Genomic DNA, 18361 nt, shown 5'->3' with positions numbered 1-18361 from the left:
TTTGCACCCGCAGGCCTTGCAAGTGTCCTAAGCTCAGTGAGAGGGTAAGAATGGGGAGTGCGGTAAATCAAAGAGTTTAAGGTAAAAAACTCTTTCTTTCGGGGCACCTGGGTGGCTCAGTGGTACAGGCCTCTGCCTTCAATTCAGGTCATGATCTTGGAGTCCTGGGATCAGCCCCGTGTTGGGCTCTCTGCTCAACAGGGAGCTTGCTTGCCCCTCTCTCTGCCTGCCTACTTGTGATCTCCCTCTGTCCAATAAATAAATAAAATCTTTAAAAACAAAAAATTAAAAAAGCCTCTCTCTGTCTAGGCTAGGAGAGAAAACTCAGTCCAGGGCACAAGGGGGCCCTTGATTTCTAGCAGAAAGTAAAGTAAATAAACTCCTAATCCTTGGGCAGAGCTTGCAGATCCCTGCTCTTCCACACTGCCTATCAGAAGTGGTCAATGCCCTGGGAGGAGCTGGAGGGGCCTCAGAAACCCACCTGGCTATTCTTCTCGCTCCCCTCTGTCTTGACTTGGTCCCCCTGCCCCAGTGACAGCTCAGTGTGACTTACTTTCCGCTGAATGTCAGGTCTTACAAAACAAACTCCTCTTGTTCTGCCAGCTCCAACCTATCAGCATTTTTTCTTTTAGTCACCACCCTTGATTCCATGACCTCTGGGCTGTCATCCAGAGGGTTAGGCATAGCTGCCCCTGACTTTTCAGCCAGTGGTGAGATGTAAGAAAGTTAAAATGTATCCCTTAGGGGGCTGACTTCTCCCCAGGGAGCATCTCTGTCTGCAGGGGGACACATTTGGGAACCGATCCATGTCTAGCTTCCTTGTCCCCTCACTTGGCAAAGAACAGTTCTCATTTTATTCTTTTCTCTTTTTTTCTATTTCTTGAGGCATGCTTGTGGTGCCCTGATCAGGCCTTTCATCCTATCCAACGATTTTGAAATTTCCTTTGGGCTTATATTTCTTCTGTAAAGTCCTAGAGAGGAGAGAGAATGATCCAACGGAAAGAGGATTGGATTTAGATGCGGGCAGGGGCGGATCTGAATCCTACCTTCACCGCCCACTTAACGCAAAAATGTGGCATCTTAACTTCCTGTGCTCCATCTCCCTCCCGTCCTAAATGCAGATCATTCTGTTTAACAACACCCGCCTCACTGGGCTGTTGTGGTGCTTCAGTAAGGTATCAGACAGGTCACCTCACGACAAGGGTAGGAGGTGATCCACAGGGATTAGTTTCCTTTCCTAGCAGCATTGAATGAATAAACGTACAATAACAAGGCGATAAGGGTTGGGAAAGGTGAGCAGATTCAACATAAAGTAATTTTTAAAGGAGAGCTGTATTAGCTGGGGGGAGAAAAAGTATAGGTTGGAGACATGTCTTTGAGATCCAGCCTTGGAAGGGGAAGAAGGACAGAGAAGGGCTCCCGCATAGTTTCCGGTATCAGGGCTAAAGGAACGGTAAGGACCTTTTTAAAAGCAGGAACTCACTGAGTTCTGCCCGGGGCTCTCACTACTCTGACCAGACATCCTCTCCTGTTCTTGGTTACTTGGTTTCTCACTCGGTTAACTCGGACTCTCCGCTGATCCTGCGCTAGTCCTTTGAATACTTCTCCGGCTTTTTAATGACTCTGCTTTTTGCCTGATCCCATGACCCACCTTTGAACCTTTTTGAAGTGACTTTGAACTCAATTCTTTTCTTAAGTTGGCTTAAGAGACCACGGTCTCTCCATCCTTCTCCTTTAAATCCCCCCTGACCCGGGTGCTGTGGTTCTTAGCTGTTCTGTCCCCATTCTGATGAACGTATTTTCCCTTTTCCATCGTGGTCTCCCTTTATTTCTTTTCTCCGTCTTTGCTCATTGGCCCGAGTCTCAATTTAATGGTGTTCAGGGGTTAGCTATGAATTACCGTATTCATTTTTTAAAATTCATTTACTCAGTATGCATTTTTTGGAAACCAGATACACAAAGACCAAGTCTGTGCTCCAAGGAGTTCTCAGTCTAATCAAGGAGAGAAACAAGTAGCAAATAATGCTAGCAGAGTGTGGTAAGTGTTGAGATACACACTGAGTGCAATGGTAGGCATAAAAGAGAGAACACCGCTTGGGGACTAAAAGAAATCTTAATGGATAAGGTGCTGTTTGAGTTGACTTGTCCTAAAAAAGTACTCTGTACCTGGTGGAGAGGGGAATAGAGGAAAGGCAAACCAAGAGCGGAAATGGGATATGTAAAAATAGAAGCCTGAGAACATTCTGTGCAGGGAAGGGCGAATACTGTGGGCTTAACAAGAGGTATGGGGAAGGAGTGGCAGAGAAGAAAAAGAAGAGAATGTTAACTGTGTAAGGTGGCGGATATGTTTCATAGCTTGATTTTGCTGATCATTGCAAAATGGATATACCTATGACAACATCAAGTTGTGCACCTTTAATATGGACAATGTTTATTTGTCCATCATACCCCAGTAAAACTGAATGAAATCCTTTAGAAGAACCCCATCTCTGAAGGTATGAAGACTGAACTCAGTAGCATGCTTGGCTTACAAGCCCCTTCATCATCCAGTCGCTGGGGGCTCCTACTTTTTGAAGTTTCTCCTGAAGGTGTATTCTTACCTCGGGTACAGGTATCAGAAGACAATACCTATGCCTCTGCATCTTATTCAGTCGAATCTCTAAGATGTCTGGCAAATCCTGTCTGAGAAAGACCAGGTATTCCCCGGGAATGGTCACAGCTGTGGTAGAGTCCCGGCCATCGTGGAGAGATAGCAGGGTCCTATCCTGCATGGCAGTAAGCAATCCCCAGAAGTGCCTTCATTCAAATTGTCTTGTTTTTTTGTGTGCTGTTGTTTGTTTTTAAGGGCAATGAAGACGAGAAGCCAGATTTGGGAACTGTGATGTGAGCAGTGGTCCTTTACCCCAGAGGCTTCCATCACAATCACCTGGCAAGCTTTATGAATTTGCCCTTGCTCAAAATATAGGAGTGTCAGTTCTGGAGGTGTGGGGTCAAGCAGAACTATTGAAAAATAGCCCGTTGCTGATTTGGATGCCTAATGATAGTGGAGACCCTCTGATATGTAGCAGTGGTTTTAAAACATCTTTTATCCTACCTTCTATTTTTAAAAAAAAATTGAACAAGCATCCCTAATATTCAACTGTTTTATTTATTTGTAATCTTTATAGACATGTATTTATTTATTTTTTTTATTTAAGATTTTATTTATTTGAGAGAGAGGGTGTGAGAGAGAGAGAGCATGAGCAGGGGGAAGGGGTAGAGGGAGAGGGAGAAGCTGACCCCTCACTGAGCAGGGAGCCTGATGCGGGACTTGATCCCAGGAGCCTGGGATCATGACCCGAGCTGAAGGCAGAGGCTTAACTAAATGAGCCACCCAGGCATCCCTAGACATGTGTTTCTTTATTAGAGTCAGCCCAAGGTATCCTCTTGTCCCTCTGCCCCTAGGCTCCCACTTACCTGCCCTTTCCTCCCTGAGGGAGTACAGAGGTTGTGGGAACAAAAGAAGAGAGCCATGTATCACTGTGTCGTGTTTTGTCTTTTTGTCTGTGAGGCACAGAGACAGAATGGAAGACATAAAAATGGAGAGGAGAATAAAAACAGAGAGATGCCGTTCATGTGAGCCGAAACATTCTACTTAGGATACAAATATTTTTGCCTCCATGGCTCCCTCAAGGCAGAGATGCTGAAGGCAGTAAAGTCATAGAGGCAGAACATTAAAAAGAAAAACAGAGTTAGGACAACAGTTTAATCTTATCCCTTTAGAGATGACCAAAGAGCATCGGAGAGGCTAGGACTTAGGAGAACACACTCCTAGCTCCTAGGTGGGGGCCCCTGGGGCTAGCCCCCTCCCCATTACTCAGGCCGCCGACCAAGGTTATTGAACACTTTAGGTCTGTGTTCACAATCTCATCACTATGCATCCGTTCAAGGTAGAATGCTTGTCCTTGTACAGGAAATATGCAAAGGGGATTATGACACGGACTCTGTCTCAAAAGAACTTGGGGAATTTACATGGAAATGGTAAAATAATATTCCAAATGCCAGGGAAATTCAAAGGAAACTATGATCAAATGGGGCCAGAGTGACAGGCCGAGTTCTGAAGAGCCGAGTCTCCAGCCGCCCCTGGGTGCACGGTGTGGGTGGGTGTGGGAGATGCATTTCCATGACTGGGGACCTGCATGCCACTCCTTAATAGCCAGGTTCCCTTCCTGACACACAGACACGCCTGACAGCGGGAAGAGGAGCGCTTTGGGCAAGGAGGGGCTGAAGGTGAGCACGAAGCCTTGAGACACCAGCTCTGGCATGTGTGGAGGTGGTGGACGGCATTCCTACCTGAACAGCCTTCATTCACCCTTGGATCCAAGTTAACCCCACCAGAATCTTTTTGCACAACGTGCTTCTCCGACAGATTGACCAGAGCACATAGAGATCTGGTTCCCCTCAGGAGTGGGTCTTGGATTTCTAGCTCCTGAAGAAGTGTTGCGTCCTCTCTGGCAGAAGCTGTAGCGCCATCTTGTGGAAAGAAATGCTTCAAATCTTACGCCTTTCCGTTGTGGAACCTTCTCGTCCTCTTTTAAAAAATCAATCTGGCAACTCATTCTTGGCCCCAGATCCTTCTTGGAATACACAGTTTCTGAGTAACAAAAGGCATCTCCTATATTCTCGGTCTTTGAAGGCTCCCTTAGCAGCTCTCCATCAGTGACAGCTTGCATTTCTTTCTTTCTTTCTTTTTTTTTAAAATATATTATTTATTTATTTGACAGACAGAGATCACAAGTAGGCAGAGAAGCAGGCTGAGAGACAGGAAGGGAAGCAGGCTCCCTGCCAAGCAGAGAGCCCGATGTGGGGCTCCATCCCAGGACCCTGGGATCATGACCTGAGCCAAAGGCAGAGACTTAACCCACTGAGCCACCCAGGCGCCCCAGTAACAGCTTTCTTATTTTCAGAAGAATTACATATACTTAGGATCCAATATTCTCCCTGGCTCAGACTTGTTTCTTTTAGGCTGTGTCCTGGGGTTTGGCTTTTAACCATGTCCCAAAGGATCTTGTGTTCTTTGAGTTCAGCAAAGCAACTCTAGGTCCCCAATGAGAGTAAAGGAAAATACAAGAAGAAACACTGCTCCCGTGGCCCTTTTCTGTCTCCTCCAGGAGTTAGGAAGAGGAGGTCCCTTCATCTTTAAGAGCTAATGCACTCTAAAGGGGAGCTCAGAGAAGAATTCATAGCTGTCACGAACTTACAGAAGAATCATTTCCTAGAAATTTAATCGGGTTCATCCTCAGGAGTAGGTTTCCTTTTGGATAATAAGTTCATTGGCTCACTGAATAACTAATGAGACTTCTAAATGCGAGTGCTCTACCCTCCAGTGGCAGGAAACAATGCCCAGTCTCCTCAAATCTTCCCTTGCCCCAGGCTGGTCTGCCTCCAAAGTGGAACTTCCCCAGGGTTTGGGACTTCCAACAGGCTGTCCTTGACCAGCATCAGGCTTCACTGGAGTTTAAGGGGGATTTTGCAGAATTTAAAAACTCTGTCCTAACGTTTTCAAAAATCTTATTTCAAAAAAGTCACACGTTGACATGTTCCAAAATTTAAAAGGACATAAGTTTTCCTTTCACCCGTGTCTCCCTCCTCTATCCATGCCCCCTCTGGTCACTCCAGTCTTGCAGGTGGTTTGCGAGATGCTTGCAAAAACATGCTGCGCTTACAGGAAACACATTACATCCATGGTAGCCCACAATGTATTCTGAAACCTGCGGGGGTTTTTTGTTTGTTGTTTGTTTTTCTTTTGTTTGTTTGTTTTGGGGGTTAAATATATATGGATTGTTCTGTCATATCTGGTTTATTTTTCAGCTGTGCCACATTCTGAATGGAGGTAGTAGCATAGTTGATCTAGCCAGTCTCCTATGGAGGTAGCCCCATCAGGTTGGCAGAACAAGCAATGCTGCTGTGAGTGACCTCGGCATCTGTCACTTTGCACATGTGCCGGTCCACCTGTAGGATATATTCCTGGAAGCTGACTTGCTGGATCCGATGGTATGTGCATCTGTAATCATGGGGGGCATTAGCAAATCATTCCCGTGGAGGTCACTCAGACCAGATGAAGGCAATGAATGACAAGCCGTGCCCACACTACCTGTTTTTAAGACGTTTTGATCTTTGCCAACCCGATAGATGAAATACAGTATTTCAGATAGTTACCACGATAGTTTTCATAATTTCCTCATTATGAATCGGATTATATGAACTCAACTTTTTCACATGGCTCAGTCACCTAATCAATTCTCTGTCTCCAAAGCCATGTTGGTAAAACACTGATTTCTTAAAAATTTCATTCCTTGACTAGGTAAAAATGGCCCAAATGTCTAGTAGCTTTCAAAATATTCTTTGATGTTCTCTCCCGCCTGCTTGTCCCCAGTGCTGGATTTGCCATGTGTGAGAGAAAATTAAGCTTCGGAGCCCTACCACGGGCCATTTCTGAGGCTGTCCACTAATTTTGTAGTCATAAATTAACATTCTTTTTCTTAAAGAAACTGCGTCAAATTTTATAAGCTTTAACATGGATATGTGTCTGCTTGTCACCATCATCTTTGTTTCTAGCCTGCTAGTTTTCTAGAGTAGTCCTCCAGAATTGTTTTATGCACATATAACCACATATAAATATAGGGTGTTTATCCCTCTTCCAATGACCTTGACTTTACTCAATGCATCTTGAGGATTTGCCCAGGATATGAAGACCTCCCATCTAAGATATGAGGAGCATCCCTAATACTTCTTGTTTGTTAAAAATTGCATGGTATGCCACTGCAGGGAGGTACTAGTCTTTACTTAATCAGCCTCCCTACTGGTGGAACTTAGTGTTTGTTTGTTTTGTTTTGTTTTTATCATTTTCTAAATCTCCTGGCTGTTTCCAGAGACTTCAATGGCAGCTGAAAAATTTGGTGTGGCCACAGTTTTCAGAAGAAGTAACAATTACAATAGGTGAAATTGCAGTTGGGAGTCCCAGCCTCTCTCCCTCCCCACGCTCTCCGGGTATTTAGGACTCTTGTAACCAGACAGATCCCCAAGCACCACCGGGGATTCACAGTCAAGCCGGTATAAGTACATCTGCATCTGAAGTTTATCTATGATTGTGAAACCCAAGATTGTCTTGATAAAGAAATTCTGAGTATCTAAAGACAGTAGAGAGAGGTGATCGTAAGCCCAGGCTGCTGCTAAAATTATACGGAATAGGCGTTGGCTTCGCAAAAGGGCAAATAGCCCGTGAGGTCGTCACTCTGTCAGCAGAGCTGCCGCAGCCCCCAGAAAGAAACCCGCCGCACCCACGCTAACCATCTGTGCTGCTGGACCGCACGGAGAAGGATCCAACCGCCCAGGCATGGAGTGCTGGATGTCTTCTGCACGCCAGAAGATTCGATCCCTTAGAACTCTCACTTGTGACCAACTTCAGTCATTACTTCCTCCTGCTCCTCCAGTTCGGTGCATATACCACGGGGATATCATTTTGGACAACTAGAAATTCAGCTTTTCCATTCCCCCTGCCCTCTTAAAGTATCAGCTGTCCAGTTTCCCAACACAGCCTACTTTCTGGGTAGAAAAGATCATAAAACTGTCTAATTTGGGTGCCTCAAATTTAACCCTTTTGCCCAATTATATCTTTTGTTCAGACACTGTCCTTTGGCTCTTCTCTGGTATCTTCCTTAGAACTGAACTGTCCTCGATCTCTTTTACAAGGGGTTGGGTAACAAAGTACAGAGAGAAAGTAGGGAAGGGGAAAATAAAGGTAAGAGAAGATAATTGATGAATCTCTATACTATAGGACTAAGAGCGATGTTTAGAACTTCTCAGTTTAAAAAGTACTGGCAAGTATATTACCTTTTCTGAGGCTCACAGTGTCCCCTTGGAACAGACAGGATGGGCCGGATCTTATCGCCATGCCTAGACGGGGAAGCAAAACAAGGATACAGCTGAGTGCGGCATATCCCAACCTGGGTTTCCAGGGTTACCCACTATATTGCAGCGTGATGGCTCAGGTTTGATACTGGCCCAGTCCCTCAGGAAGTGACCTGGGGAGCAGTACTGAAGAGGGGTCTTGGGGATTTGTCTGGAAGCTTTGAGTTGTATTTCACATAAAATTGAAGATTAAAAAAAATCCATTGTATATATCAGTGGGGGTGTTGCTTCTGAAGATCTGTGGAGGAGGCTCACATGTCTTGATTTCTTCTCTCAGTACTCTCTAGAGTTTTGCTGTTGTCCTGAAGAACCACAGAGCTAGAAACGTGGACTCTGGGTACTTGTGGCAGAGACTGGTAGATGTTTATCGAACCGGTTTCCTCTTATTCCTGGGTACCTGTAGAGACCATATCTCCCAGAATGCCTTGCATTTTTGTGTGACTATATTGATGTGAGAACCAAAGGCAGAAGGAAAGGGAGATAAAATTACATGCGCTTATAACCTGCAGCCCATTGACAAATACTCGAGATAGGCGGATAATAGCATTCCTCCAGGATCCTGAGTCTTCTTTGACACAGGAAAGTCCTTTTGGAACCTCCTTTATCTTTACTTCTCCCAAAGCCAAGGTATATTATCAGTTGTTCCTCACAATATTGGAGCAGAAGGCCGTGGCGGCGGCAGCCCTTTCTTCCCATGGGGCCTGCCCCCGTGCTTTAACATAGCCAACTTTTTGCACCAAAGACGTTTCGAGAATTCTTTCTTGGCTGTGGACTCTGGCCCTCACCAAACACACCAACATTCCAAAAACTACATCCAATATGACCAAGTTTGAGACAATGGGATGCGGGCAGAAATGCCCAGTCCACTTTTAGGTCAGGCCCCCTGAAAGCCACCATGCTTTTTCTCCTTCCAACATCCAGGACAAGTTTGGGAGCCACATGGAAAGGAGGAGGGCTTCCTTCCACAAGGTGTAAGGACCTGGTTCGCTTTTCTTTTTCTTTTTTAAAAAATTGCAACACTAACACTTGATTACTTTAAAATTTTCTAATAATGTATTATTTTCCATAGTACGCTTTCCATTTTGAGAGTCAACCCCTTTAACCTTTTAATGGTTATCATTCTGAACATTTTCCTGTGCCTTAATATGTCTGTACACACGCATGCACACACACAAATAACTTTTTTCCTAGATGAATGAGAAAATACTACATCACTATGACTTCTTTTATTCACTTATTTTTAAGAGAACCTTCCCTGGACATTAGAGAGAGAAAACTTCTTTTAATAGTTGCATAATACTTCATGGTATAGATTTATAATGCTTTATTCAATGGACCCACCATTGAAGAATATTAGCTTATTTGCAACATTTTGCCACTGTAAGTAATTCTTTGATTTAAAATAAATATACATGTATATATTTTGCACACATATATGAATATTTCTGCAGGATATGTTCCTAGAATTGGAGTTGTTGCATAAAAAGGGTACAAACTTCGGGGTGCTTGGGTGGCTCAGTTGGTTAAGCGACTGCCTTCGGCTCAGGTCATGATCCTGGAATCCCAGGATCAAGTCCTGCATCGGGCTCCCTGCTTGGCAGGGAGTCTGCTTCTCCCTCTGATCCTCTGCCTTCTCATGCTCTTTCTCTCTCTCTCTCAGATAAATAAAATCTTAAAAAAATTTTAAAAAAGGGTACAAACTTCAATTTTTGAAGCTATCTTCCCAAATTAGCTCCAAATCAATTTACACTGCTACCCAGACTATTACCCACACACTCAGCCATGCTAGAAAATATCAGTCTTTTTATTTTTGTCCCATTTGATGGACAGGAAATGGTATCTCATGCTTTAAAATTTGTTTCTGTAATTACTAGAGAGCCTGTACATCTCGCATCGTAATCATGAGTGGTTTTTACTGTTCTACGGTGCGTGGCTCATTTGTCTCCACTTATATTTACTTAATTTTTGCCCAGTTAAAAAACTGATGCGCCTATTACTATTTTGTTCATTCTATATGTATTGAAAACTCTGTCGGCTCTATTTTTATCTTTTTTTTTTTTTTTAAAGATTTTATTTATTTATTTGACAGAGAGAAATCACAAGTAGACGGAGAGGCAGGCAGAGAGAGAGAGGGAAGCAGGGTCCCTGCTGAGCAGAGAGCCCGATGCGGGACTCGATCCCAGGACCCTGAGATCATGACCTGAGCCGAAGGCAGCGGCTTAACCCACTGAGCCACCCAGGTGCCTCTATTTTTATCTTTTTAAAAAAATGTGTTTTCAGAACATTGAGGCTGATTTTCATTGAATGTCACTTAATGATAGACAGAAAAAGAGTGTAGCATCCAGGCTACAGAGAGGCAGTGTGCTTGCTGGTTATGGGTGTGGTCTTTGGAGTCCGGCGGACCTGGATTAGAGCCCAGGCTGTCACATACTTGTAATCACAGCAAAGTTGTTACTGTCTGTTTTGCCCCTTCCTTCCTTCCTCCCTCTCTCTTTCTTTCTTTCTTTACTCCCTTCCTTTCTTTCTTCCCTTCCCTTCTTCCCTTTTTCATGAGTGCAATAAAAGTATTAAACTCATTAAATGCACGGAATTATCATGGAATTCAGACAAGATAATAATGCATATATCTCAGCACAATGCTTGGTGCTTGGTAAGTGGTCAGTACGTACTGGATATGAAATTTATTCTTATTATTTACAATGTGGGCAACAGAGATACCAAAGTAGATATAAAGTTTGATTTCTGGTCCCAGAACCTTTCCCAGTGAAAGTTATATTTAATAGGACCTTAGAAGGCTAATAAAACTGACTTTTCTAAGAGTAGTCATTTCCTGTTTCAGCCAGCCTCAAACAATTTCAATAAAACACTAAAATAGTCAGCTCGCTCGTTGACTCAGCAGTTACTGTTGAGTTCCTACTATGTTGAAGGCCCAGGATATTCAATTATCTTTTGAGTCCACTTCATTTTCTCTGCACGGAACTTAATTTACATTCCTTTGAAAAAGTGAAAATCCACATTTCGATGAAATGTGAAAAAATCAACAGAGAGAGAACAAGAAAGTAAGAAGAATCTTAGAAAGTGTCTAAATCAAATTTCATTTTATCGGTGAAGAAACTGAAGGCCAGAGGAGCTAGGCAGCTTTTCTAAGGTCACACAGTGAGTGAGTGGGGAAGTTTTGGGGTGGGAACCCAGAGAGCCCAACTCCGAGCCGGCACTCTTGTCTAAATCCAAGGGTGTTCAAGGATCCACCTCTTCTTTGGTCCAAACAGGATTTCAAAAATTAAAATAGAAAAAAACAGAAACACAGTTAAAAAAAAAAGTATATCAAGATGAGCCAACAAAGTTTGTCAAGAAAGCAAGGAGAGTAAGATACTTCCTCGCTAGTTGGAGAAACACAGTCACGCTTTCATCCCGTGGGACTACATTCCAACCCTCCTTTCATTTTTGTCTGCCCTCAACAACCCATATTTAACGATGCTGCTTTACATTCACAGCAAACAGTAAACAACCATCCTGTAGGTTGGTGGTTGGCAATCCCGGTCCACATGCCAAAGATGCTGCAGGTGCTAATTTCGGGAGGCAAGGGAAGCAGCTACCACACACGGATTCCCATCCCTGTCATTTCCAGTAGTTACCGCCCATAATTGTCTCCACCCTCTTGCCAGTTTTCAAGGGCAACACCCTAACATGGCTTCCCGTCTGGCACCGGCAGCCTCCTAGCCTTCCAGAATCACAGGCTCAGCAATCTGGCACACTCCTTTGAGAAGTCAATGACCACTGCTTCCTAGGACAGAAATGAATAAACATTCCCAGGATTTTTTATAGTTAGTGCTAAATTTCCACCCCAGTTTTTTCCCTTCTTCTCTGATTTTAGAGCCATAATATATTCTTATTTATTAATATCCATTGCATAAGAATAGAGTAGAGGCAAGAATTGGATAAATCTAATGGACAATAAGATGCTCCAATTTAAAGAAATGAAGGGTAACACATGCCCAGGCCAATAAATTATGGGTGGAAATTTAAATATAATGAATATTTATTTGTTAGTTCAGTCGAGGTTGACCAAGTACATACTATGAACAGTCCTTATGTCAGTTATTTGGGTTAGAAATAGCAGTAGACCGTGGCAAAAGAGCATTTCAGAGTTAATTTGAAGCCAGACTGCCTAGTCTTGAATTACGTTTCCACCAGTGGATAATTCTTCGGTAGATAATTCATTTCTCTAAACTTTACTTCCTCATTATTGTCTAATGACAGCAATAGTGTCCACTCTACAGATTCAATGCAAAGATGATATTAAAGCATTTCATGTCGTATAGTAAGTGTTCAATAATTTTCAGCTACAATTATATTTATACTATACTATAATCTGCTGTTTGAGGAATGTAAAAAAGGTTAGAAATCAGAAGATAGTTCAACACTGAGAATTTGGAAATGAGGCAAATGGATAAAGGGTCCTTTACTTACCAAAAGTTTAGTGAATATGTTAAGATATCGGGGATGAAGAGATGACCAGATTTTTGTCCTTCTCCTTGTAGAGAGATGATAAGTAATTGTACCGTCAATCCCAGGTTAAAGATGGTACATTTTGGAAATAAACAGAATCTGAAAACAAAGAACAAGGAACAGAAAACAAACCCTGAAATCTGAATTCCTTTGCTTTGAGAAAGGTCCCCCATGCTTTCTTAGTGGAGAGGCTATGAACAGGTTCAAAGAGAGAGAGGTTCCCCCTGGAGCCTTTGCCAACTGACTCACAGACAGGTCACTGAGTCTGGTCTGCAGCCTGGACTCTGGGGAAGGCTATTCCCTCCAAGGCTGAAGGGGGGATGCAGAAGGCATGCAGGCAAAAGTCTGGGCAAAAAGTCTGCAGGCAAAAGCCAAGGGATGCTCCCTTGGCTAAAGAACAGCTTTGATACTAGACTCAAAGTTTGCAAGCCTCACAATATTAAAGTAATTTCTGACCTAATGGTAACTATAATAATAGCAATATCTTATGTTTGCACAGCACTTTAAGTCTTCAAAACATGTCCATTTGCACCCCTCTTGTTTGAGGCCTTTAGCAGTCCTGTGGGGCCACCTAAGCAGCTCTCATTCAGCATGCCTGGTGGATGGGGAACAGACACTCAGGCAATCTTAGGGGATTTTCCTGGAAAGAGCACAGCTAGCAAATGGTAGAGGTGGGTCTAGAACTCAGGTCTCTAGCCTCGGATCTTGCATGTTTAAGGGGCCAGATGCCTAGGCCAACCTTGGGAGAGCACTGCACAGAGTTAGGAAGCCACACCAGTGGCTCCTGGGGCATGCTTTCTGCGTCCCACACTTTTCTGTGCCGAACCTTGTACCAGGAGAGCTTTTTTCCTTTTGAGACCTGTCTGTAACATCACAGCTCTGTTCTGCTGTGGTCCTGCATCCCACCAAACCTTGCCATACAGCACTCGGCACTGGTCATGTAACATCGGATTAAAGACCGTGTTAGGCAATATCCAAAGTACAAAGTATATCCAGTTTAGGTAAATTACAATATCACTATCCAAGGCTCTTCCATTTGATGAAGCATCCGTCTAAAACTGCATTGTTAACTTCTTTCTACCACTGTTTTGTTTTCCGGTCCACACTCCCAGAGGGCCCTGTTTCCATCCCTGGCCCCTTTAACTAACTCACCCTTATTTGCACTCCAGTATAAAGTCAAGTTGTGGGTGTGTGTGTGTTTTAACCTTAAGTCCCGTGACACTTGTTTATTATAAAGGTGACCCCTGATCCTCATGCTGGGTTTATTGGCAGGATTTCTGGTTGTGAGCATGGGCGGCAGGGCCGCCAAACTTTTCGGATTCCGTGCTGGGGATCCGCTTCCAGCAGAGTCAGGTCGTGCTGGATGAGAATGTCTTGGATCGCCTTCTTGGAAGCCTCATACCCGGGACCACGCCACCAGGGTTTCGGAGGCTGACCAGCAGATTGTGCCAATCTGGACCACGTGACCTCCCGCTCTCGGACTCAGATGTCCCGCCTGGCAAATAGCTCCTGGCGCAGAGCAGGTTCCTGTAGCTTGTCCTGCAGTGGGTGCCTTGATCCCCTCCAGGCGCTGCCCATTCGCGTGGATGTGGCCGCTGCCACGTCTACAGTGTGACTGGCTGTGGCTGCCTCCTTGAGTCCGAAGACCTGTCCGGACGGCTGGAACCCTCCTACTGCAGACAAGAGCTGCTCCCCTGTGGCACTGCCCCCAGGAAGAGGGCTTTAGATGCGTTCTTTCCCAAACACAAGTACCTTTTCTATCTGGAGCCCAATGCCTCTCTCTGGCTGGAGGCTGAAAGTTTCCTACTCTCTCCCTCCATTTCCGTTGCCTGCTTCTGAAATATCAGTTTCTTTGACTTTAATTTAGTGGTTGTGCCTACGGGTTTAGCAGTCAGATCACCCAAGTTTGATCCTGGACTAGACACCAACCAGTTGCAAGGCTTTGGTTAAAGTTACTCAATCTCCTTGTTCCTCTGTTTTAACCCCCAAAAGAGTGGCTAATACTTCCTATCTTACAGGGTTGTTATGAGGATTCAAAAAGATAATACACGTAAGGTACTTAGAATGTCACCGCTGTAAGGACTCTGAAGTGTGTGCTTGCACTCACCCACGCAGATGAGCGTGAACATGTGTGTGCTGTGTGTGAAACTAGAGATGCCTTGCTTCTGCTTCTTGCCACCAGCCGAGTTCTAAACCAAACCCCTCACCTCAATGACAACAGCCTCCATTCCTTCCCTTCTGTGCGCAGAAGGTCCTAACGTTCTCTGTGACCGAGACCGTAGGACTCACCAACCGAAACAAGACTTCCACAAATAATCTCTGGCTCTCCCAGCCTCATTGTGGCATGTATTAGACTGAGAAGAAACTCACATTCGCTTAGGGTATCCTAGGTTGGGAGAGGCTAGACTTATTCTTAATCTGATAATATTGATAATGGTGTACCACATTGCAGAGAAGGGTTGGGAGTCAGATCACTGGGGCAAGGGTCTAGCATTTGCCATTTGCTTAGTGTTTGCATCTGTAAAATGGGATGGTAATGAGAAATAGATTTTTAAAATAAAAATGAAGTGATCTCTGTAAATTAGCTATATATGCGCACTGGATGGCATGGAGTAAGTACATAATAATAATAATGTTAACTACTATTATTATTGCTTAAACTTTTTTTTCCTATTTGGCTGTCTCTGCTTGGGGCTTTCCACCCCTACCTGGTCATCCTGAGTTGGGTGGTAATGCTTGCCAACTCCTTCTAGTGAAGAATGCTTGTCTGTCCAGAGAGAATCACAGATACTTTTCTCAACCAGGCGAGAAGAGTTTAGAAACCAGTGGCCATCAAAAGCCCAGGGCAGGCTGGAAAGCAGATTTCATTGGGTAATTCCCTGGGACACCAGCTGCTGAATGTGTGCAGACTTCCTTTCTGATCACGGAAATTTATAAGACAAATTATAAGGTTTAATCAATAAAATCAGTGCCCCCCCTAAGTCCATGTAGGCATTTGGGTACATTTATTATTTATAGGAGGAAGTATAATTAAGGGGAAACATCCTAATATGGGGTTAAAGAAAAAAAAGGAAAAAGGTATCAACAGGTCTTAAGTCTCTGTGGCTACGGTTTTTAAAAGTGGTCACTGATGTGGCTATGTCCAGGAAAGCCTGCCTTCTCTGGTTAATGAGCACACATGATGGGGCCACAGGTAGAGTGTCTATTTTAACCTTTTAGGACCCACAGCAGTAGATGAAATCAATTTATTCCGCTAGGAGTTCTCAACTGACCATGCAGTTAGATGAAAGGATGTATTTAATAGAATTACATATAATGAGTTCAATAAAACCTAAATACTTTCTGGAAAAAGGGAGTGCTTTACAGAGTCCCTTGGATTTTTCAGCCTCATATATGAAGAGTGAGAAGCTTAGGTGATACACAGTACCCAAGGCTCCAGGGAACTACTGAGGCTACAGATTCCAATGTCACTCCAGTGGGGAATGACCTTCCTTGCACATTGCTCTTCTCAGGGCACCCTTGACCTCTGTGTTCCTCAGGCTGTAGATCAGCGGGTTCAGCATAGGGTTGAAAAAGCTGTAAAACAGGAAAAGGATCTTCTGCTGCTCCTCAGGGTGGCGGGATTTGGGGGCCATGTACATGACAATGGCGCTGCCAAAGAAGAGCCCCACCACACAGAGGTGGGAGGAACAGGTGGAGAAGGCCTTTCTGCGGCCCTCCCCGGACTGGATCCTCACGATGGCCAACAGGATGCGTGAGTAGGACACCAGCACCAAGCAGAGGGGCCCGACTAAGATAAACATACAGGCAACAAAGATGACCACTTTGTTGAGCTGCGTGTCAGCACAGGCCAGCTTGAGGACAGACAGGATTTCACAGAAGAAGTGGTTGACTTCATGAGGCCCACAGAAGGGCAGCCTCAGGATGAGAACCACATGGACCAGGGCGAGCAGGGAGCCGCAGGCCCAGGAGGTCGTCACTAGGGTGAAGCAGCCCCTCCAACTCATGATGGCAGAATACCGGAGGGGGTGGCAGATGGCCACATACCGATCATAGGACATCACCACCAGGAGAAGACATTCAGTATGAGCGAAAGTCAAGAAAAGAAAAGTCTGTGTCAAGCAGCCAGCAAAGGAGATGGGCTTGTCTGGCTTCAGGAGGTTCACCAGCATCTGGGGCACGGTGTTGCAGGAATAGGCTATGTCGACGATGGCCAGGTGGGAGAGGAAGAAGTACATGGGGGTGTGCAGTCTGGAGTCCAGCGAGATGAGCCCCAGGATGAGCCCATTCCCCAGCAGGGTGAAGACAAAGAAGAGAGAGAAGAACCCAAAGAGCACCATCTGGATTCTTGAGCCAAGACAAAATCCTAGTAGAATGAACTCTGTCACCGCTGTCTGATTTTCCCCCATTTCACTATGAAAAAGGTAAAATGGGAAGCTGGGGAAAGAATTGTCCAAAACAACTAGACATTATATTATACATTTTGTCATTTTTAGAAGATAAACTTTTAAAATTAACAATCTAGTGACACATTAAGTTAATTAATCACTTAATCTGACAACCAGTTTTAAGAAAGGGGATTATGTCTCCAAGGACAGATTGACAGTCTTTGGAGGATTGGCTCCAAGGACTGTCAATCCTCCAGGATTGACCTAGAGCCAGCAACACTGTAATGGGATGGAAGAATGTCAAACCAAAGAGGAAATAAAGTAACCTCAAATACGGATTATCTTGAAGCTTCACATGACAGAATTATGAAGGGCATTGCTGGAGTGTAGAGGTCATCCGTCATGGAAGGACTCTAGATATGAGAATTAGTGTAGCTAGGATAGAGATGTGAAAATCCAGCATCTCGTTAGAAATATCAGCCATGCTGCTTTCAGCATCAGAAACCCACCTTTGCACTCTAGAGGAGCTTATGTGATGAAAGCAGGAGAATCTTCGGGGACCGTTTAAGTTGCTAAGAAGGAATCAGTGGGTGTGTACATACGGGGTCTATTGACTATATTTTACAGTGGGTGACGATACCAACCGACAATTGGCCATTTAGCAGTCTACTGATTGATTCCTAGTTACTGATTTACCAAAAAATGGTTCCAAAAACAAGCTATAAACTTTGTAGGAATTGTTTTTTTGGCAAGCTGCCCAGTGTTCATGTATCATGAATCTTGACTTTGTGTGCAGGCGTGTAAACTAGTAGGAGGTTAGGCATTCACGCCTGGTTTGAAGGCTGTCGTGTGAATGGATCTGTGTAAAGACATTTTAGGATGCAGTTCCTATGCCCTATTTGTGTTTCATCTCATCTCTCCTTCTATTAAAAGATTAAATCCCGTGCTAACATAACCAAGACACGCCATACCTGCAAGGACGTTGTACGGCTTAGCATCTGCATCATGTGCCCTTGTGAAATTCAAAACCGTAAGAAACAGGCTCCTGGGTGGCTCTGTGACTAAGCGTCTGTCTTCAACTCAGGGTCCTGGGATCAAGCCCCATGTCGGGCTCCCTGCTCAGGAGGGAGCTCCTTTCTCTCCTCTCTCTCTTTGCTTACTGCTCACCCTGCTTGTGCGTTCTCTCTCACTCGCTGTCAAATAAATAAATAAAATCTTTAAAAAAATCCCCAAATTACAAGAAGCAACCACTTATTAAAAAATGAAGTCTGCTGGGTGCCTGGGTGGCTCAGTTGGTTGAGCGACTGCCTTCAGCTCAGGTCATGGTCCCAGGGTCCTGGGATCGAGTCCCGCACCGGGCTCCCAGCTCTATGGGGAGTCTGCTTCCCCCTCCGACCTCCCCTCTCACGCTCCCCTCTCTCACTCTGTCTCTCTCTGTCAAAATAAATTAAAAAAAACTTTAAAAAAAAATGAAGTCTGCCTTACTTCAATAATAAAAGAATTGCTAAATAATT

The 18361-nt window shown here is 44.4% G+C and overlaps 1 protein-coding gene and 1 pseudogene across 1 annotated transcript; both read right to left on the bottom strand.

Moving 5' to 3' along the window:
• Window positions 1-13721: 13721 nt before the first annotated feature.
• On the bottom strand, window positions 13722-15175 carry LOC122905472 (annotated as a pseudogene).
• A 751-nt stretch (window positions 15176-15926) lies between these two features.
• On the bottom strand, window positions 15927-16868 carry LOC122904166 (olfactory receptor 2A1/2A42). The gene has a single exon (XM_044244641.1). It carries the CDS (start codon window positions 16866-16868, stop codon window positions 15927-15929), a length of 942 nt encoding a protein of 313 aa, XP_044100576.1.
• Between the last annotated feature and the right edge of the window lie 1493 nt (window positions 16869-18361).

Source organism: Neovison vison, chromosome 4, assembly GCF_020171115.1.
Source record: "Neovison vison isolate M4711 chromosome 4, ASM_NN_V1, whole genome shotgun sequence".
NCBI classification, from domain to species: Eukaryota; Metazoa; Chordata; class Mammalia; order Carnivora; family Mustelidae; genus Neogale; species Neogale vison.
The sequence above is the reverse complement of the archived record's forward strand: the minus strand, read 5'-3'. Positions and strand labels throughout refer to the sequence as shown.

Excerpts from the sequence above, each read along its gene's own strand:
- LOC122904166 (XM_044244641.1), bottom strand. The coding sequence starts at position 16,868 with ATGGGGGAAAATCAGACAGCGGTGACAGAGTTCATTCTACTAGGATTT.